Source organism: Centropristis striata, chromosome 2, assembly GCF_030273125.1.
Source record: "Centropristis striata isolate RG_2023a ecotype Rhode Island chromosome 2, C.striata_1.0, whole genome shotgun sequence".
NCBI lineage: Eukaryota > Metazoa > Chordata > Actinopteri > Perciformes > Serranidae > Centropristis > Centropristis striata.
Window position 1 is genome coordinate 21,915,965 of NC_081518.1, and position 22,211 is coordinate 21,938,175.

At 41.5% G+C, this 22,211-nt stretch overlaps 1 protein-coding gene across 1 annotated transcript; it reads right to left on the minus strand.

The window, feature by feature from the left end:
• Positions 1-18,348: 18,348 nt before the first annotated feature.
• On the minus strand, positions 18,349-21,764 carry cartl (cocaine- and amphetamine-regulated transcript-like). The gene is made up of 3 exons (XM_059356909.1): positions 21,235-21,764; positions 19,257-19,334; positions 18,349-18,708 (listed from the first exon to the last, which is right to left on the minus strand). The coding sequence occupies exons 1-3, from the start codon at positions 21,370-21,372 to the stop codon at positions 18,601-18,603; spliced, it is 324 nt and encodes a 107-aa protein (XP_059212892.1). The 5' UTR covers positions 21,373-21,764; the 3' UTR covers positions 18,349-18,600.
• Positions 21,765-22,211: the final 447 nt, after the last annotated feature.

A 22,211-nucleotide genomic window follows, 5' to 3' on the forward strand; every position in this document is an offset into this window, starting at 1 on the left:
TCGGTGGCAGTCGCTGGTTCGCATGGTCTCAGCGGCAGTCGCCGGTTCTCATGGTCTCAGTAGCAGTCGCAGGTTCGTATGGTCTCAGTGGCAGTCGCCGGTGCGTATGGTCTTAGCGGCAGAGTTACTGGTTCGCATGGTCTCAGTGGCAGTCACCGGTTCGCATTGGTCTTAGCGGCAGAGTTACTGGTTCGCATGGTCTCAAAGGCAGAGTTACTGGTTCGCATGGTCTCAGCGGCAGAGTTACTGGTTCACATGGTCTGAGCGACAGAGTCACCGGTTCACATGGTCTCTCAGCGACACAGTCGCCGGTTCGCATGGTCTCGGTGGCAGTCGCCGGTTCGCATGGTCTCAGTAGCAGTCGCAGGTTCGCATGGCCTCAGTGGCAGTCGCCGGTTCGTATGGTCTTAGCCGCAGAGTTACTGGTTCGCATGATCTCAGAGGCAGAGTTACTGGTTCACATGGTCTCAGCGACAAAGTTACTGGTTCACATGGTCTCAGCGGCAGAGTTACTGGTTCACATGGTCTCTCAGCGACACAGTCGCCGGTTCGCATTGTCTCGGTGGCAGTCGCCGGTTCACATGGTCTAAGTAGCAGTCGCCGGTTCGCATGGTCTCAGTGGCAGTCGCCGGTTCGCATTGGTCTTAGCAGGAGAGTTACTGGTTCACATGGTCTCAGAGGCAGAGTTACTGGTTCACATGGTCTCAGCAACAAAGTTCAACCGAATGGGTGTAATACTCCATAAATACAACAGAGTACACATTACCTCTGGAACTCTATGGGAAAGAGCCCATGAAATCCCAGGGTCTTTCTGAAGCTGCAATTTCCCTGCTTTTCTTAATTTGTATTATTAGCAGAGCTGAGCCCAATCAACACCTATATACCAAAGCACTGTTTTATAGGTCTTATATTTTTCGAACATATCCTGATATTGAATTCTCATTAAACATTCCAGGAAGGAGTTCTCAGAGACATCCTGGTATGTAGACTTGCTAGAATGTTTCATCTGAAGGAGTTCCAAGATGGCACAGCAGATGGCAGCTTCAAAACATGGATCACCTCGTTCCACGACGCTGGACTGCACTATGAGAGGGCACGAATATCAAGCCTTTGTGTGATCACTATGAACGCCCTAAGGCGAAAAGCTGGGACAGATCTTTCCGGCAATATAGTGGGACATTTGCAGGACGGCACTATGAAAGAGGCTTCTTTGCCTTCTGTGATATCTGACTTCCAGCGCAGACAAAGTGACCGATATCTGTAAGTAAATACCCCAATCCTCGCGTCTTTGCACTGGCTCCCTGTTAATTTTCGTATTGATCTTAAGATTTTGTTGTTTGTTTTTAAAGCTTTGAATGGACTGACCCCATAGTACATCAAGGACCTCATCCGAATCTATACTCCAGCGCTCAAATTGAGGTCCGAGGGCCAGCTCCAGCCCGTGGTGTCTAGAGCGAGGGCTTTCTCTGTGGTTCTCCATGTCCCAACAGCCCCCATGGTGGAGTGCTTTAGGTCTCGTCTTAAGACCCATTTTTATTCCCTGGCTTTTTAACTTTGCGTGAGTTTTGTGGTCCTCTGTGTCTTTTATTTCTTTGACTACTTCAAACTATGTCTTTTATTTATTTTACTATCTGTTTGATTTTATTGTTTTATTTATAGCATAATTTTAGAGTAATACACTTATTATTTATTGCTGATTGTTATATGGAAATGTTTGTTTCATTGTTGATTCTATGTGCAGCACTTTGGAGATGTTTTTGTTGTTTAAATGTGCTATACAAATAAAGTGGATTGATTGAAGTAAAGTCATGTAGAGTGGTTGTCTTACTGCAGTAACCTCCTCATAGACACTGTGAAGCTTAAGGCTACAAGAACTTATTTCTTCCTGCAGCTGGCGGATTATCTCAACCATGGGGGACAGAACCCAATGTATATCTTTAAGAGTTTTGAGTGATGCTGTTGTAGCCATTTCATAGTGTCTCTGATCTGATCTCTAAGGTACTCTGTATTTTGGACCAAAAACTCCTTTGTATTCCGGTATCCATGACCTGACTGTCATTAATGTCATGTCTGATTTCCATCAGAGGTTGATTTAACTATGGTATATGTTCCTTTTCAATTTTCATGTCCCACACCATTACTTCTACTTTGTGAACTGAATGTTGCAATTCTTCCAAGGGACAGGAGGTTACAACTGAGCAGTTAGAGAGTCACCATCACATAAATAAATATCAATCAGAGCCATTGTGTTTGAGCGAACCTCTCATTCCCGGGGTCTGAAGAATTCAATATGTTCTTGTGGCTACCACCACAGGGAGCCTGTTGTCCAGGGCAGCTATTCTCAAACTTGGGGTCCCGACCCCAATTGGGGTCGCGAGATGATTTCTGGGGGTCGCCAAATCATTTTGGAAGTCAGCTCTATTAGAGTCCCTTTTTGCTTAATTTTATGTAATTTTTTGACAATTTTGTCTTTTTTATGTCTTTTTTTTTATCATTTTGTGTCATTTTGAGGTCAATTTGATTCTTTTTTGGGTAATTTTGTGACAAATCCCAAAGTAGCAAGTTATTACTTTCCAAGGAGTCTCTGGCTTGAAGCTGACTGTTGCACACTCAGGAGGTCAGAATGGACCTTTAAACTTATAGCAAAGGACTTAGATTAAAACTAACAATAAAATATAAAAAAATATATAAATGCACAGACAGAGAGATGTTTTAGTTGTTCTCTGCTTCATTATTTGTCCAAAATTTGTCGCATCAACTGAGTTTGTATGATCTGAACTGTGAGATTCTGTTCAGTGAGGGGGGGTCACAGACAACATGCATGTTAAATTTGGGGTCGCGACTCAAAAAGGTTGAGAACTACTGGTCCAGGGTATGGTAAATTACACAGCTATCTTTTTTTGCCGAGTATTTAAAGAAGAAAGACCATGAATGCCAGATTCCTATTGGCTTAACAAGGGAGAGTTAGACTTAGACTTAGACTTTCTTTATTGTCATTGCACAAAAAACACAACAGTGAATCTGGCAACGAAATATCGTTGCTTGGCTTCTGCAGTACACATAACACAGAACTGGTGAGCAGAACCTGTTAATAAATACATACTGTGGACTGTCACAATAAATATATCTATATAAATATATAAAAAAACTTGTATAAAAATAAAACTAAAGGTGTCCAATATGTACATGAATTATTGAATTATTGTACCCTCAAAGTTAGCAGCAGTGTCTGAATTATTACACAGATGATTAATTTCACTTTACAGGCAGGGTTATTTGGTGTTAAGCAGTCTGATGGCGAGGGGGAAGTAACTGTTGCTGAATCTGGTTGTTCTGCAGCGGATGCTGCGGAACCTCCTGCCAGACGCCAGTGGGGAGAACAGTCCATGGTGGGGGTGGGTGGGGTCTGAGAGGACCTGGTGAGCTCTGGCTAAGCAGCGCCTGTGTGCCATGTCCTGTATGGGGGGGAGTGGAGTCCCACTGATCTTCTCGGCTGTCCTCACCACCCTCTGCAGAGACTTCCAATCTGAGGCCTTGCAGCTCCCAGACCAGACAGAGATGCAGCTGGTCAGCAGGCTCTCGATGGTCCCTCTGTAGAAGGTGGAGAGGATGGGAGGGGGGAGGGAGGCTCTTCTCATCCGTCGCAGGAAGTGCAGGCGCTGCTGAGCTCTCTTCACCAGGGAGGTAGTGTGGAGTGACCAGCCTAGGTTGTCTGTGATGTGCACCCCCAGGAACTTAGTGCTGCTGACAACCTCCACCGCTGTGTCATTGATGAGGAGTGGTGTGTGGTTGGGTCGGGATCTCCTGAAGTCGACGATGAGCTCTTTTGTCTTGTCGACGTTCAGGAGCAGGTTGTTCACCCTACAGTTGACTGGGGTGTGGATTTTGAACATTAAAATATAGACTCAAATAAAGCAGACAATGTTTATGGCAGATTGCCACACAACATGGGCTACTGCAAGCAAAAGTGGCCCAAATCTTGATTTTTTTTTTTTGCTTTTATGTATCTGTTTTTGTTTGTTTTGTACAGTATGCAGCACAGATCAGATGGAATCAATTTTTTTTTCAAATCAGAACTGGGTCTCTTTGTGATTCTTAATCGGATATAGATCTGATGTTTTCCAATGCGACCTCAGGCTGAACAGTCATGTCGCATTTCACAGTGGTCACAATTCAGGACTGTAAGTTCACACGCAGTCTGATATGAACCACATTTATAAAACAATGTGAACACGGCTGTGAATGGCTGGCAGCTCAATCTTAAACAGTACAAGTTAACACTGGCGTGAGAAAACAGAAAGTCTAAAGGCCGGTGTTGTGTCCTTACTGGTTTCCACACTAACTGGTTGCCGTAGGCAATGATCTGCGCATTTTCTGTTATGCATGAGCTGTCCGTGGTACTGAAACCACTTGCTGTTAATGTGAGAGTTCTGTCTGATGCAGGCCTATGTTATGCTGTGCGTTGACACCTTATCTACCGTTTAATACTGTAAGAAATAAAGCATGAAAATCATAAAAATCTAAGTGCAATAAGCACTTGTAGGAAGGTGGGTGGCACTGCATTTCTGTGTCATGTGCTAATAGTTGAGCCGCAAATATAACGACCACCCATGTCCGACTGGTCCCTCCTCCGCCCTACATCATCATAAACAACACAATGCAGAGTTCCAGGGTGTGGAGAGGCTCATCCCACATGGGCTGGGTTACAAATACAATTATACATTTATTTCCTTTCTTACATACATGTTTATATTTTTTTGTAACAAAATATGTTTTTATCATACTTGGCTGGGTGGGCCAGTGAGTAAAATGGGTGTCTGGACTACAGATCTCCAGAAAATTATCTCGTTATCTCAAGAAAACAAATGAAATTAACTTGTTATCGTGAGAAAAAAATATATGAATGCATGGCCATTCACCTAATAAGATAAGATATCTATCTACCCGCCCTAGAAGAAGCAGCAAAAACTATGTAAGACAACCTGTTATTGTCTAGGGCAGGGATTCCCAAAGTGTGGTGCATGCACCCCTGGGGGTGCGCGAGCTGCCGCTAGGGGGTGTGCGAGATGAAAAATGTAATGGCGGTCTGATAATAACACAATTAAATTTTTTCCCCCCACACAATAAAGAAGTGAAAATTAACATTTCCTTTGTAAAATGTAAAATCAAATACTGTAATATTAATTAACTAGAAAATTTCCTCTGGGGAAATTCTGAAAGGGCCACGGGGGCTACTGCCGATGTGTGTACACTATGATGAGATTCTTCAGAGATTTCAAACTATGCCCTTTAACCTCAAAATGTGTGTGTGTGTGTGTGTGTGTGTGTGAGAGTGAGAGTAAGTGTATTTGTGTGTGTGTGTGTGTGTGTGTATCGAAAATCGCATAAAGTAACCTGTGTGTGTGTATGTGTGTGTAATTAAAATCACATAAAGTTACCTGTGTGTCTGTGTGTGTGTGTCTGTGTGTGTGTGTGTGTGTGTGTGTGTGTGTGTGGGTGTGTGTGTGTGCGTGTGTGCGGTGCGTGTGTGCGTGTGTTTTTGAAGCATGTGTATGCATGTGTGAGGAGTGTGCGTGTTTACGCGCATGTGTATGGGGTTAGAACACTGACAAAAATCGCGCGAGCGAAAACACATCTGCACGCGCATTATTTCGTGTCACGCGCGCAGTAATAGTAATAGTATTAGTAAGCGCAATAATGCGCTTTTTTGATCTTCGCGCACATATTCAGCAACCGCGTGAAGCAGATTCTCCCCCGTGCTCGCTCGGAGGAGTTTTGACACATCGGGTCGCTTGCGGTGGAGCTCTGCTCGCGCGGAGCGAGGACTTTTGACACATTGGGGGCGGGGCCAAGGCTGACCCCGGGCCTCTTATGATTGGTCATTTTCCAGCCCTCCACGTGGGTGCCTTTTCAGTTTACTGCTGACAGCTGGTAGTGGCGGCATCATCTAGACAACAACAACGGTTGTTTCATGACGTTCACGACCACAACTCTACGCTTAATCACTCCTAATAAAAAGGTTAAAAAATGCTGTTTCTTGTTTCTAAATGATCATACAGTATCTCCGCAGTCCGTCAACACACACCGGATCCGTCTGTGTCCCGAGGACGCACGAGATCTCGCGAATTCACGCGTAATGAAGTGATATAACCGGAAGAGAATCAACATCTCCTCATTAATGACTGGAGACAAATCCAGTGACTCGGTCTTAACGAGCTCTAACGAGGTCGGCCGGAGCCGACAAGAGCCTCTTGTTAACAAGCCGGCCGACCTCGTTAGCGGCAGTTAGCTACAGTTAGCTCTGTAGCAGTACAGTGTGTTTGTGCTAACAGGCTAACAGTTAGCTCTGTAGCAGTACAGTGTGTATGTGCTGCTGCTGCAGGAGGTGTTCACTTAGCGATCTCTGTTTGTTTCATAGACTGTATATAAATAAACTTCAGGTCTGTCCCCGCCCATCATGACGTCTTCAAGTTGTAAAATACGTTAACCTGAGGTACTTTATTTTGAAAATGTTTTATTTTGTGTCTGTGCACGACTTCCTGTCCCGAACGATCTGCTCTGTGCTGAATTTATCACGTGGAGGGCTGGAAAATGACCAATCATAAGAGGCCCGGGGTCAGCCTTGGTCCCGCCCCCAATGTGTCAAAAGTCCTCGCTCCGCGCGAGCAGAGCTGCACCGCGAGCGACCCGATGTGTCAAAACTCCTCGCTCCGCACGAGCAGAGCTCCACTGCGAGCGAGCACGGGGGAGAATCTGTTTCACGCGGTTTCTGAATATGTGCGTGAAGACCAAAAAAGTGCGTGCGCAGTTGAAATCTGCGTGCGTGACACGAAATAATGCGCGTGCAGATGTGTTTTCGCTCGCGCAATTTTTGTCAGTGTTCTAACCCCATACATGTGTGTGTGTGTGTGTGTATCTGTAACTGTAATCACATCAAAGGCAATCGGATCAAAGCAATCAACAGAATTAACTGACACCTGTTTCAGTGAAAGCAGAGGTGGACAGACTGCAATTTCTGTCCTCGAACAGAAAGCATTTTTGGCAAAACCATCATACCTATCATTGATCCGACTTCAATTTGAGCGTCCTGAGTTCTTCCTGAACATCTACATGTGTTTTTTTTCAGGAAAGATGAAAAAATAGCTTTGTTAGAGCGATCTAAAAAAAAAACGTTGGATCTCCTTTTTTCAGAAATCTTCCTGCATTTTTAATATGGGAGCCAATGAGGCAGTTGGTGCGTGTTGGTGACGCTTTTGTGTGTCCCACGCCCAAACTATAACTCTGACAGCTTTACCAGAGGATTGTGAGTGAGAAGACAAATTTTCCTACGTTTCTATGTATAAATTATTTCTGGAGAGTGAAATTTGCTGCCCCGAGCACTGGTACCTACAGCTATTGCTGTATGGGACCAGTGCTCGGTGCGATTTCCCCGAGGCCCTAATAAATAAATGCAGGCTATTCTAAATGCACTTCATCTTCAAATGAAGTGTAGAAGAGAGAATTCTGACCAGCTGCATCACCGTGTGGTACAGCGCCTGCACCGTGTCTTGCCGAAAGTCCCTGCAGCGTGTGGTGAGAGCAGCCGAGAGGATCATAGGTGTCTCTTTCCCCCCGCTGCAGGACACTTACAACACCCGCCTCACCAGCAGAGCGAGCAGAATTGCAGGCGACCCCACCCACCCATCTCACAGCCTCTTCAACCTTCTGCCGTCGGGAAAGAGACTGCGGAGTCTCCGGGCCAGAACCAGCAGACTCAGGAACAGTTTCTTCCACCAGGCGGTCCAGAGGCTCAACTCCCCCCCTGCTCTGCCCCTCTTCCCTCCTCTGCCCCCTGCCACATCTCCCTCCCACCACTACTAACATCACTGATTCAGGGACTGCACATTTCACTTTATTATTTATATATATTTTTGCACTATCTACATCTTTGTTTGCACTATTTGAATGTCTGTATTGTTGTTTTGCTTGTTTGCACCGTGGGTCCGAGAGGACAGCAATTTCATCTGTTTCATGTTTTTTTATGTGGCATACTTGACAATAAAGTTGACTGACTGACTGACTGACTGACTGACTGACTGATTAGAAGAAGTTATCTTCTTCCATTTTTCCAACCTGTGTTATGATTGATGATTATGATTGATGATTATGATGATGATACGATTATGACGGGTTGTTCAGCTCCACGCTCATTTAAACTTGCTGCAATTTTTGAAACTGTGTTCAGGTTAATTCAAATGCGAGACCGCATTGTTGTGATGGTGATTATTTTATTATATCTGTTCTCATTTAAGCATGATTAAACATGCCCCCTTTAATATGGCTATGAAAAAGCTTATTGCATTTTGTTTTTTTTGAAGGTGTGGTGGATTGGGGGTGTGTCAACACGGTTGGGACATGGGAAGGGGGTGCACAGCTAAAAACGTTTGGGAACTGCTGAGTTAGAGTAAACTGTTTTCAGTTAAGATGTCTGTGTTGGGGGGGGGCTTTGGTAGTTAAGCAACCAGGTGGCCAGGTGGAGTCGACCAATCAGAGCAGAGCAATCAACTGAAATTAACTGACGGTGGAGACAGTTCCGCCACACTGAGCAGCCAGAGGTCGACAAACTGGAAATTCTGGCCTCGAACAGAAAGCATTTTTGGCAAAACCATAATACCTATCATTGATCCGACTTCAATTTGAGCGTCCTGAGTTCTTCCTGAACATCTACATATGTTTTTTTTAGGAGCGTTTTGATGTATAATTTGTTTGCGTCCGGAAGAGGAAGAAGAAAAAATCCACAGTATAACAGTAGTGCTGGTCTGTACAGCTATTGCTGTATGGGACCAGTGCTCGGCGTGATTGCCCCAAGGCCCTAATAAAAATAAGCCCGGTGAATAGTACTTAGTGTGCTTTTGCAAGCAAGCACACAAAATAAAAATAGTCCCGGTGAATAGTAGTTAGTGTGCTTTTGCAAGCAAGCACACAAAATAACTAGAAAATTTCTAAAGAAATTTTGATTGTGTGCTTGCCTCTGGCCCTTGATTCTCATTGCTTAAATCAGCAGTTAAACAGGGACTCTGTCCTGAGTTCACAGACACCTCATTCAAGCCTCTAAGACAAAGGTTCACAAGTTAGTAAAGGGGGCGTGGCTACTCAAAGGGGGCGTGGCTTCAATCACTTATTAAACAGGGACTCTGTCCTGAGTTCACAGACACCTCATACAAGTTTCTAGGACTAACGGTTCATTAGTTATGAAAGGGGGCGTGGTTAATCAAAAGGGGCGGGACTTTATGAAATATTGTTTCAGTTGGTCAGTGATGAACCATCATCATGCATGACAAGTTTGAGGCAGATTGGACAATGTATGGTCAAGTTATAAGGTCTTGTGTTTTATGAAAAAACACCATGTTTGTTCAGTTAAAGTAAACTAGAATATCTGTGTTGGGGAGGGGGTGGGGGGTCAACCAGGTGGCCAGGTGGGGTCGACCAATCAGAGCAGAGCAATCAACTGAAATGATTTGCCGCCTGAATGTTTGTCACAGTGACAGCAGCCAGAGGTGGAGAGAATTTCTGGCCTCGAACAGAAAGAGAAGTGTTTTACACTGCGACTCTGCCTCCTGGTCTCAACTCTGACTTGTCACGGGTTTGGACCACTAATACATTTTCAGGTTAATCGATATGAGAGCAGCTCCATCCAAAGTGGGATGAACGCCATTTCTCCTAATAAGACGAGGTCTCCTCCAGAAAGTTTGCCAATGATTAACAAATCCCACATTGTTTGCTGGGCACCACCTCGACAACCAGCACTGGAACGATGAAATGCGGCTACACATATCATCGCTGGTCAAATTTGGCAGAGGACCAGAGAAAACTACGGAGTCTGATATTGTTTTGGCATATGCGCACACCGATTCCACATTAATTTTAGTGACCTCCGATTGACGTAACCGGGTGTCATTGGTGCTGACGTGGATAACGACTTTACTGTAATTGCGTTTATCCTTAGCCAGCAGTTTCAAATAAGATTCAATGTCGCCCGCTCTGGCCCCTGGGATGCACTTAACTATGGTGCCTGGTTTCGCTAACTTCACGTTCCAAAGAATGGAGTCACCAATGATTAGGGTTGGTTTCTCAGTAGGTGTGTCACTGAGTGGGGAGAATCTGTTTGAGACGTGAAGCGGTTGGTGGTTAACCATTGCGGGCTTCAGCCTCTGACTATTCCCCTTTCAGACATGCACCCAGCCGTCTGGCCACGCGAGAGGTGTTGGGGAACGGCTAGCTACGCTATGTCGGCTCGCACCAGCTAAGGGCGACTGGCTAACTGCTGCAGTTAACTTTACCGAAATTGGTTTCCATGGTGCGGAGCCGCACTTCCAGTTCACTAAGCCTCGCCTACAACACAGCTAAAGCACTACACTTATTACAAGTACCATTATCATTAAAGGAGGCTAAGCAGTAACTAAACATTTGACACACCGGGCAAGAGAGAGCAGCAGAGTGAGGGGGAGAAGACATGATTAGCAGCTAGGCTAAGTAGCTAACACAACTGAGTAGTATCAGACAGATAATATTAGCGATAAAGTTGCTACAAGGAGCAGAGAGATACAAGTGCTTAAGTGAAACTAGCGTATGTAAAAATGAAGCGGGCAGGTATCCGTTATAATGTGTAACTTTAACAGAGTTTACTGTATTTGGCAAGAGCAGCGAACAAGCACGGCACTACGAGCACACACAGAAACACCGGAAGTGACACAATACGCTCACCTTAGCACGTCAGAATGCAGGAGAAAGGAGCACAATGTTACTATAACATTTGTTTAATTTGCACAAGATCTGATAGGGAAAACCATCATAGAACATTCTTGGTGGAAAAAAATCAATTCAATGATGCTTTATTATTCAGTGTTTGGCAATCAAAGCCATAAAAAAACAATAATACCATACGAGTTGTCATGTAAACATGAATGCATCTTCCTGCACCGATGAAACAGGATCCATAGTATTGAACAACTTCTCTCACTGGGGAGTATATAACGATATTGCATTTCGCTCTCTCTCTCTCTCTCTCTCTCTCTCTCTGTTTTGATGTGTTGAGTTTAATAATTAGTGTCGTGCACTGGTGCATCACTAATTAACAAAAGGAGAACCTTATCTCAGTGTGTGGTAATTGGTACCTCAGTGTAATGAAATCTGCTGTGAACATTATAGGGACAGAGACACAGCTGAATGTCAAACATCGATACATCAGGACATTCATACAAACCTTCATACCAGCTGTGCACTATAGACGACCAAAGAAAGAAACTGTTGTACTCCAGATCTCATTTTTATCCTTACAAATAGGTTTTTCACCTAATTTCAGTTTCCCATATCAACTTTAAAAGGTGATAATATGAGTGTTGCTTGTTACTTTTGGTGCAAGGCTGTCAGTTGACGTAGCATAAAGGATGGACATAACCTTTTGTACATAACTTAATCCTTGTGTTGTCTTAGGGGTCAAAAATGACCCGCCACTATGTTTAACAGCATAGGAAACGCCCTTAATGCTCATTTTTCAACTTGATGCCTTTTCCTAGAATGACCCCAACATGAGAAAAAGTAAAAAATTGTCTTTGTTCATATTTCTATGAAAGCTGTACACCAGCGGGGTACAAATCTTCATACCATAAAAACCATAAAAACCATGCACCCATGTGGGCATGTATGCATGCACGCTTGCTAAAAAAACTATGTTTACACCAATGCAGTACCTTTAGTAATAAGAAGAATGACAATAGACTTTAGCAAAACAGTAAACCAGATGCGTTGTAATAAAAACAATACTTTTTAACCAATATTTGCACAGCTTTGACTCACTCACCTTCAGGTAAGAGGGCTTGATGAGGCTTTTAAGATGAGTGAGCAGCTCATTTTGGGATATACCAAATCTCTAATCAATACTAAGTGTGAGGTAACACAGTCAGACTGGAGGGCAGCAGCTCCATTTCATCACAGGGTTAAAGGTTAACAGCTGACCCTCTGGGCCCTCTCTAAATGACTCTATCTGTCTGTTTGTTGGTCAGTTTGAAGCAATGAAAGGTCTGAACCAGTGATTGCTCCATACATATCGACATCTCGTGGGGAACATAAAGATTTGCTGTTGCTCTGGAACAGTGTCAAAGGAAACATCTAATGGTCAATATACATCCTGTAAATTATCAGTAGGAGGTGCCCCCTCTGACTCTTTGAAAATCAAATATTCAGCAGTATGTAAGAAGCCCATTGTTGTTCAGTCTTATTTCTAAGAAGACTTGACAGGCAAATGAGAACACGGGGTGTTGGTGCACTTCAGCCTCAGCCTTGTGTCTAAAATGAGTGGAAAATAGAAAATAGAAAAATACACAGATTTAGTAGCCTGGCTAACACCAGACTAATCACAAATGAGATTAGTCTGGAAACCAGCCGTTCATTTCTCCGTAGAGGAGGCGTGGTTTACGATCCTCCAGAGCTGTTTATTGGGCGCTATGAATGTCTATCAAAATCGTCTGTACGTGGCTCTTAGCCAATCATATCAGTTATACCAGATGACGTATGTAGAGCGACAGAAATTGATGCTTACATCTATGGTTTACATAGCCAGACTAGCCCATCTCTACTTTGAGGCTAAAATGCTCAATTCTGCTTCTGCAACGTTTTTCTGCAGCATGTTCACATTCAGCCACACACATCCACTGATTTTATGGGCAATAAACAAGTTGCTGTGGGTCTCTCGGTGACTCCGCTGTCCCCCGGCTCATAGCGAGATCACCGGCGTTACGGTAGCGGGGCTAGTAGTGGTGCTAGTAGCGGGGCTAGTAGCGGCGCTAGTTGGTAGATTAGTAGATTTGATTTTTCCCAAATCCTGTCGGAAGCCAGGCTAAAACATCCTTTTTTGTGGTGAAACAGGAGTCTGCTTCAGCCATGTTGGATCCGTAGGAAAACTACAAGCTTCCGTCTGCTGAGTAGTACGGGTCATCGTCTTGCCGTCCCTCCCCGTTCTGTGATTGGATCCCTAAAACAGGGCTAAGAAACGTCCCTGGTTGCCAGACTGCCTGGAGGTTCGAAATGAAATTTGAGCGTGCAAGGCAGTATGGGTATACCCAGGCTACAGATTTAATGCAACATTGTTTAACTTGAGATTTTATAGAAATGGTCAAGAATCCAAGATTTCTGCTGTTGTGTTGCCTGCTGAAAAAAAACCCTTGTTGTCAACATCGTGTGGAAAGTCATCCATCCTCTGAATGCTCTAGGTCACTAGTTTGTCGTCGTAAAGTTTCATGAGGCTGTGATTATCCTAGAGGTCACACAGCAGCTCATTTTATGCACTGAGCTCAAATTTCATCATTACACATGAAGGAAACTGGGCTCATTGGCCCTCATTTATCAAACGAGCGTACGTCAGAAAGTGAGCGCAAAGTGGGCATACGATCATTTCTACGGAAGGCTCGGCATTTATCAATTTGGTAAGCGGAGGGTACGATTAGATCTCATGTCTGCTCTCAGCTCGTGTACGCAAATTTGAGTCAGCGTGACGTCCACACGTCTGAGTCAGAGAATTGATCTTAGACTGATTTCCTTTCTTTTTATGCTGCTAAACAAAACCAGTTTGTTGTGTTGCAGCTGTTGGACGTCTGCGTTTCACTTTCTGCCTCTGAGAAATTCCTCTTTATCGTTTACCGTTTACCTCCTGGCTGCAACCAAAAAGCTGTGAAAATGTCTGTGCTCCAAATGTAAAATATTCAGTGAACTTGTTTGAGTTTTCAGCTATAAGTACTTTTATTTCATAAACCTCCATCGCTGTGTATTTCTGTAAAATGTGTATTTCCTCCTGTTTTTATTTGTTGCTAATAAAGCTGACTTTGGGGGGGGGTCCTCTTTTTGGCCGTATTGCGCCCTTCGGTGTCGTAAACCCTCAGTGTGAGCCATCTGAATCTGGTATATATTATATATATATATTATATATATTAGGGTGTGATATTTAAATGACGCTTGTTTCGAGACTGCACATTTGTCAACAGCTGATCATTTTTTCGATGTGATTGGAGAGATACGATCGTTTGATAAATCACACGTGAACCCTGTTGTAAGACGAAATATATGCTCAGATCTGCACTGGTTTCTACACTCATTTGATAAATGAGGGCCCATGAATCCACAAGAGTCTCAGCTTTCCAGTCAGTCAGTCAAAATCAAAATTACTTTATTCATCCCTAAGGGGAAATTCAGTATACTTATGCGGCTCACTGACTGTTTAGGGACACAAGGATGCACAAATATTCAAATATAATGGTGAAAATAAACATTTTACTGCAGGAAGAAACATCATGATTTGTGTCTCAAACTGATCCTTTTGAAAATGGCCATGTTATTGGAGTGTTATTTGGCCCCATCCCTACAAGACATCACAACTTGGTTGGTACCAGTGGATTCCTTAGATCTTCTGGTTTCATATGATCCCATCTTCTTCTAATCTTAAAGGGAAGATTCTTCATGTAGGCTTCTAGTTTTCGACCTTTTGATTCTATCTTTTTGGCATTAGTTAGATCTGCGGCTAGATCACACTACGTTAGTGTACCCAGGAAACAACGGCCTGTCCCAGCTGCTGAAACAGAGCCGTTTGTTTGTGCAAACACAGAAGCTCTTTGTGGCTTTCAGCAGGCTGGCAACAATACAGACAGAGAGCTCAGGTGAGCTAGCAGGTCTGCAAGTTCAGTCAAAACATGGAAGTTAAACAGGAAAGATTAGGTATGTGTCATATAATTTGTAATTTAGATGGCTTTTGACATTAAATTAGAATGAGTTTATATAGATACTGATGTTTCTGAAAGAAAACTTAAATATTTGATCAAATATGCTGATTAAAAAAAAACTCTCACTCTCCACATTAGTGAACTAAAACTATTTAACTTATGAAGAAAGTAACAACACACTCTCTGTCTTAAAAGTTTAATTAATAAGCAATAAAGTGCACCATTAATAATGTCAGTACTCAGGAGTTTTGCTGATGCAGCTGTGCTCGGTCTTGTGTGACGTCTAGCTTTTGGTGGCTAATGTTAGAAAACTTTAGACATTGTGCAACTGTGTAACTGACATTACTGAGTCAGTTTCCTGACTTCAGAGAACACTTCACCACTTGTGGTGCTGTTACACAATGTTTCAGCTTTGTCCTGTAATCATCACACAAACAGAAGTTACATTAGTCTCACTTTAAAGGGACTCATGTTGTAATGAAAGTTACATAAAAGTAAGTTATTATTTCAGTAAGGAGTTGGCATTAAAGGGAACTTTTCACAGTCTAGATGTTGTGGAGTTCTACTGCATCTGTGGGCGTTTTGTGTCTCCAGAGGGAAATTTAAGCGAATTTAAGTCTTCATGTGATATCAAAACCAAATGGTATATGAATAAGATCCCAATATCTTAAGTCACTCTATGTGTCATCACTTAGCACTTTTGGCTTTTCACATCAAGTGCTCCGGATGCCAGGTGTAGTATAAAGAGCCACAAAGTCCGTGTTGATGGATGAATTGCATTGTTGGCAATGTAAGTGCCAGGTATTAACAAGGAATCTGAATAATATATAACAAATAAGTATGAAAAAGGCAATATCTCTGGTTCTATTGCATCAATTTTAATACAGCAATCATTAACACATTCAGCCTGCTAAAGCTTCCAGAACAATAGCCTAATAACTTCAGAAAATATGAGGAGAATTTTTTTTTCTGCTATTCAGCATATTTATGATGATGTTTCACAGTTTTTAAACATCACTCCTCAGTGAACTGGGTCCTCAGTGAAGTCCGACAGCATCTTCAGTCTGTTGACACTGACATAGGTAAATAAAAAAAATAGCATTAACTTTAACTGGAAATATCAGTGATAGGCTAACTAGGCATAAATACATTATATTTTCTTTCTTTATTATTCCCTATCATTCTTATTAATTCTATTATGAAATATAGTTTTTATAATAAATTGTTTAGAGTGTTTATTTATACAGTTTATATTTGGCCTGTTATTATATTTATTGTAAAATATATTTTATATATTACAAATGATTAGTCATAAGTCACGCTGGCTGTCTATAAGAAGTGCAACAAATCATTGCACCTGTAGTATATAAATGTGAATACAACACATAAATACATATAATTAGATAGAAATACTGTCATTTATTTTATATGAGCACACTGAGACTCTTATATAATGTTATTAGGACAGGAAGATTAGAATATGATGACTTATTGCATATGAGACCACACTGTCTCTTCTTTTCTACAACAGGCAAGAACAAAAAAAAGCTTGAGCAAAGCAGAATCCGACAATGAAGACATTTTTCATTCACTATTGACTTGTTTTTATTACAGGCTAAATTGCTTCCGGCAGTGAACGAGGGAAACATTACACTGCTGTTTGTCTCCTATCTTGTCCCCAAAGCCAAAAGGAGCCAAAGAACCTTTAAATGAGCTCTCTAGTCTTTTATGGTCCTATGGATTAAGACTTCCTGGGACAAATATAAAGCACGTATCTGCTGGCTGCAGGCCACATGTGTCGGCGAGCCGGATCTGCTCAGCATTTTTTAATTATTTGGAATAAGCGCGGCTTTGGTCACAGCTGGATGCTTTGCTTTCATTTGTCACAGTTTGTGGCGAAGTGCAGAAAGAAAACACTGTGAATGAACTGTACTATTAAAAAGCTTTTTCAGGTTTAATGTGTGCAGCAGTGGGGTGCACACGCTTTCAGTGTAAAACTTGAAGAAAGGTCAGTGTCTAAAATAATATCAACAGGGTTTTCTTAAGTGCAAAATATTTTTATGCAACACTGTGGCCTCAGAAATGTTTAGCTCTCACGCTGAAGGGTTTGTTTGTTTGTACATTTTGACTTTTGAAAAGTAAATTCACACTGTGTTACATCTGACTTTATTAGCATCTTTCACTTGGCTCCATCTCAATCAGTTAGGAACCAGCAGGAGTTTCAACTAGCAAGAGCAAAACAAACCGACCTGATATGTCAGTTTGGAGCACTTTATTTATTTTTTGCTGTCTGGTTCGGTCTTTACCTCATTTCCAGCTGTTACAGGCAGCAAACAAGCTCTGATACTGTAGCAAACAGCAGACAGAGACATTCAGAGAGCGGAACATCTAGCAGCTAAAGAAACATACATTTCTCTGAAGTTGGAAGAGACCCAAAATGGAGTGAAAAGACAGAGAATATTGAACTTCTTCATTAGGTGAACACAGACATGACTCTGATTATAATTACTGTAACAACATGATCAATTGTGATTGGCCGCAGGGTGTCAAGTAATTCTTGACAAATGATACTAAATATGGTGGATAAACTATCTGTTCACCATTCTAAATTCATGCACTAGCTGGTAGGTGTGATAGAAACAGGGACACAGTCAAAGCCTCAGTTTATAATTTAATTAAATAATTTCTAACTCTGAGTGTCAATACCTCATCCTCTAAGTACCACAGCAAGAAAACTGTGAAATACAAGCTCAGAGAAGTTCACTGCCCCTAAAAACCTACTGGTAAGAATAATTCAAAAACTGTGCTTTACATAATTGATCATCTCACATCCCATTCGCTTTGCAGCTTGTTACTTCAGGCTGACGTGACACATGGCATATTGTTTGTTTTTCAAAATCTTCATATTGATTTTGGGACAATGACCCAGTCTTTTTTTTTTCTTATTTTGTCAAAGCATATTTACTCTTCCATTGATGCTACAGTCATCGGACTTCACAGTCAATAGAGACCAGCTGACTTTGTGTGAATAAGAAAGATGATTATTTCTGTATGATAGATGAGTGCAGGAGCACTGACAGACTTATTTGCACAGAACTGTCCTTCCAGCTGAGCACACCTCATGTCGTGGGCGCTGTGCAAACACAAAAGTCATGCAAACGACCCTTGCAAAACGTGTCAAATGTGAGAGTGCAGAAAGTCAAAGTGTGCATGATGTTATGTCCCATTTCCAATGTAAAAATCGTTAAAATCTTATTTATCTTTAAATAAGTTCAATATTGTTGATAAAACTGCCAAATAATGTTTGAAACGAACTTTTGGCAGCTTAAAACCAGCTCATTTTCTCATATTAAAGAGATTTTTGTTTGTTTGTTTATTATATTTGATCTCTGCAAGAACAAGACCAAAGCCCCAACAAGGAATACAAGTTATAGCATCCCAGTATTAACTTAAAATGTGTGTTAAGGGATTAATTAATGTGCATTTACAGCTGCAAAACATGCATGGTATTATCATGTTTCATCCCTTAAATGGACTGCACTATTCAACCTAACTATAAGTAAACTTTGAGTAAATAAAATAACAAAAAGACATGTTGATAAATATGTTTATTGAACATTTACATGCTACAGTACATTATCAGGACTGTCAGCAATACAAAATCCATGCTTATCTTCAGGCAGCAGCTGCCAGAACAACACCGATGCATAACGGATATAAATTATGATATTAGAGGCCGACAGTAACAAGAGAGTCAGTCAGTTTATGGAAGCCTGCGGAGGTTGTTAAAGGATGTTTGGTCCTGCAGAAACGAGGCTGTGTTTGTGGGAATAAAGAAAAAGTCCTCATAGCTTCAGATGCACTTGAGCAGGTATGAGTTGCAGTTTGCTCCTCTGCCGCAGTCACACAGCTTCCCGATGCGAGGCCCGAACTTCATGGCACAGCGGTCGCCCATCCCACACTGACAGCAGAGACACAGACATATGTTAAGATACTTTGCTATGAGCTTGTAAAAAGGCTTTATTATTATAAATAATATATATGGAGCAGCTACAAGCTTAGGCATTTAAATGAATTACTTCCCTTTGATTGATTCTTCCCATTTTCTGCTAATTCTTGTGATTTATTTGACACCACAGAATGAGGGTGAGATGTTAATCCTTCCAGCGTTTTCCAGTGGAATAATTAAATCCTGTTCATTAGCTGCTTCTGTCTTATTCAGGAGGATTGAAAGGTTTCTGCAGCTTTTCACTTCAGCTAATTGCAGCTGTGCAGTGATCTTGATTAGTCTGTAATTGCACCCAGTGAAAGACTGGTGTTGGCATTTTCTTGTTATCTTTTAATTACTGGCAGGTATCTTTTGCTAACTGGTTTAATTAAACAGCAGCAGAGTGATGCATGGAACATACAGGAATGACATAAACTAAATTATACTCTACATGAAGCTTTTCATGACAGGAAACGCAGAAGTGCATTTACAGCTGCACTGCATGAATAAAGTGAACTTACCAGTGGGATGCTTCCTCTTTTCTCAGTGGAGGAAACCCTGTTGTGCATCCTGCCCAGCAGAGCCTCCAGAGCTTCAATCTGCCCACAAACAAATCATAAAAACATTTAGTTAAAGTGTCAAACTACAGCATGCTAATGTCTATATTAACCTCTTAAATATTCCCTCTCAGTTAGGGCTATTCAATATTTTTGACAGTATCACATATATTCTGTATCTGTAAGTCTTTATCAAAGCTATACGGAGCTTTTGAACCTAATATGCTGTGTTTGTTTTTTTTGTTTGTTTTTTTTTACAGCTGTGCAATCAGATGGAAATATTCTAATTTCTTAAAGTGGTCGTTCGTTTCAGCCTCCATCAAGCTGCTGAACTCAGTACTACATCTTAGTGCAATTAAGCAATGTACACTCACTTTAAAAGCACTTCTGCGCTTTATTCTTACAGTTTTCTAAGATGTTGTCTTTCTGATTATTTTTTTGTGTAATGCAACAGACTGTAGCACTGAGAAACAAAGCCTACTCTGTCTACTTTCTTATGCATTATTTAACAAACATTTTCCCAAAATTCAACCTGATATATTTAATTGATATATTTGGAAACTCTTCCAGGCGAAGATAAAATATTCCCTTGTGCAAGAAAAGCATACTTATCTTAACATTCTCTTGCTTCATAATTTTTAAACAAGATTTCTAATCAAAATAGCTTCAAAGTCATGAAATACACAATCCATATAATGAAATCCTGCACATGACTCCTACAAACCCAATTCCAAAAACACTGGGATGCTGTGTAAAACTTTAATATCAACAAGATGCGTCCAATTAAGAATTTAGAGAGTGTATTTACAGAACAAAAATAATTATTTAGAACATTAAATTGCAAGAACTGCATTCTGTTTCATTTACATTGTAGACAACGTCCCAACTGTTTCAGTGTTTCAAGGACTACTTTTATGCCTCAGAGAATGTTCAAAATAGGAGAAAATATGGAGAGTTTTTGGTTCATGCACGAGGCCCGTTGCTCTGTTTGTCTGAGCAGGGGCTGGATGCAGCATGAAGGTGAGGTGAATAAAAATCTCAGGACTCCCTTTAACAATCATGACAGTAACAGTAAAGAATATTTTTTAAAAAACTCAAAAAACTAAATCAAATTACTTTACATGCAAAAGTTTGTTGTGCATCTAATACAATGTTTTTCTAATAAAGATTTTTAAAAGTGATTTCTGCAAATCAAAAAAAATACGTGTTTCCTGAATAAATAATACATGTTTAAAAGTGTGGCCTGCATACAAACACAGAACACAGAGGGGGATCAAACCACAACACAGTTAAATACATCTAGATTCTGACTGCAATCCTTAACCCTTTATTAGGCAAAGACCCATATTTGGTAACATGAGCGGACATCTATAACAGGTCTCCTCTCTCTCCGTGAGCTCATAGAACCACATGGATTTCTACATCACAGATAGTGACACTGTTGAATCTGACCAATCAGTAAATCATACAAGGTTCAAGATTTCCTTTATTGTCATTGTATTAAAAAAGTATACAACTAAATTTACGTGTGCTTATCGTATATGAGGTGCTTTAAAAAAGACATTCAGACATTACGCATGTAGTCTAAAAAGAGAATAAATAGTTTAAAGGTAAAAGATAAAGTGGTGATGGATGCAAAAGTGTTATTGTCCATTTAGGGTTGCTGTGGGAAAGAGACTATAATAAATATAATAATAATAATAATAGTAGTGACTCAATTGACCTCAATTTGCAATATAAAATTAAACATTTTGCAAAAAGTCTTGTAATATCCTCCAAAAACACTTCAGGGTTGACATTTTGAATTTCCAGGAGAGCCCTATAAAGGGTTAACAGGTTGTTTATTCTGCAAAAGTTCAGGAAACGTGACCACTATCATCATGCATCATAATCTCCTGACCCCCCCCCCATAAACTAAGGTGTGCAGCCCTCAGATACTGACCAGGTCTCTGTCCGCGGCCGGCTCGGGTTTGTCCGCTCCAAAGTCCTCTGCGGAGACTTCCTGTGACGCCTGGCCGTGACAGGTGACGGACAGCAGGCCAACGAACAGCAGCCCGCGGAGCATCCCGGAGCTATCCATGGTGCTGGTCCCGGTACAGGGGGGCGGAGGTCCCGGCAGGAGGCGGCGGATCAGGACTGGAGGAGTAGAGGGTGTCAGCGGGTCCACAGGAGATTCTCCCTCCACAGACCGGACCTGCTGCTCTCTTATAGGGACTCGGGAGCCCCGCCCGAGAGGCCACTGCAGGAGGGACCTGCAGAGTCCGGGCTGCAGGCGGAGATGTCAGGGTGCAGAAACCCAACGACAAGATTCAGGAGCTTTTTCAGCATAAAAAATACAATTTGTTACATGTCCATTGTTTTATTAACCCATAAGAACCCAGACCCAGTTATCCTTAAAGGAAACATTTTTTGGGGGATATACCACAGACCAAGTGGAACACATCGAACACATTTATGATGTTCTACCCCTAAATGACAAAGATCTGTGATGTCACACGTGTCACATTGGGCATTTATGGTATTTATGTTTATGATATTTCTTATTTTAAAATAAAACTAGACACATTTTCTGCTTACAGAAACACAAATTTGCCTTTTTCTTTGCATCTCCACAACATTTATCAAAATTGTGACATTAATAGTGCTGTTTGACAAATTATTTTTCAGATTTGTTTTTAAGTAACAAAACAATAATAAATCAATATTAAATAAAAACAAATAACCGTTTGCCTTTTTGTTTGCATCTCCATAACATATGTCAAAATTGTGACTTTAATTTGTTCAGGAAAAACGGTCACAAGTTAAATGTAATACAGGACACCATGTTAACTGATTAGAATTGTTAAATGGGTTTAGCCTCGTCACAAAAAATAAGCTTTTTGAAATTAGCTACTTTTTCACATTTCTGTTTCCAGTCAC

Coding starts and splice junctions, on each gene's coding strand:
- cartl (XM_059356909.1), bottom strand. CDS start 21,372: ATGGATAGCTCCGGGATGCTCCGCGGGCTGCTGTTCGTTGGCCTGCTG. Junction 19,335..21,234: donor CGGCCGCGGACAGAGACCTG/GTCAGTATCTGA, acceptor GTTTGTGGGCAG/ATTGAAGCTCTGGAGGCTCT. Junction 18,709..19,256: donor AAAGAGGAAGCATCCCACTG/GTAAGTTCACTT, acceptor CTCTGCTGTCAG/TGTGGGATGGGCGACCGCTG.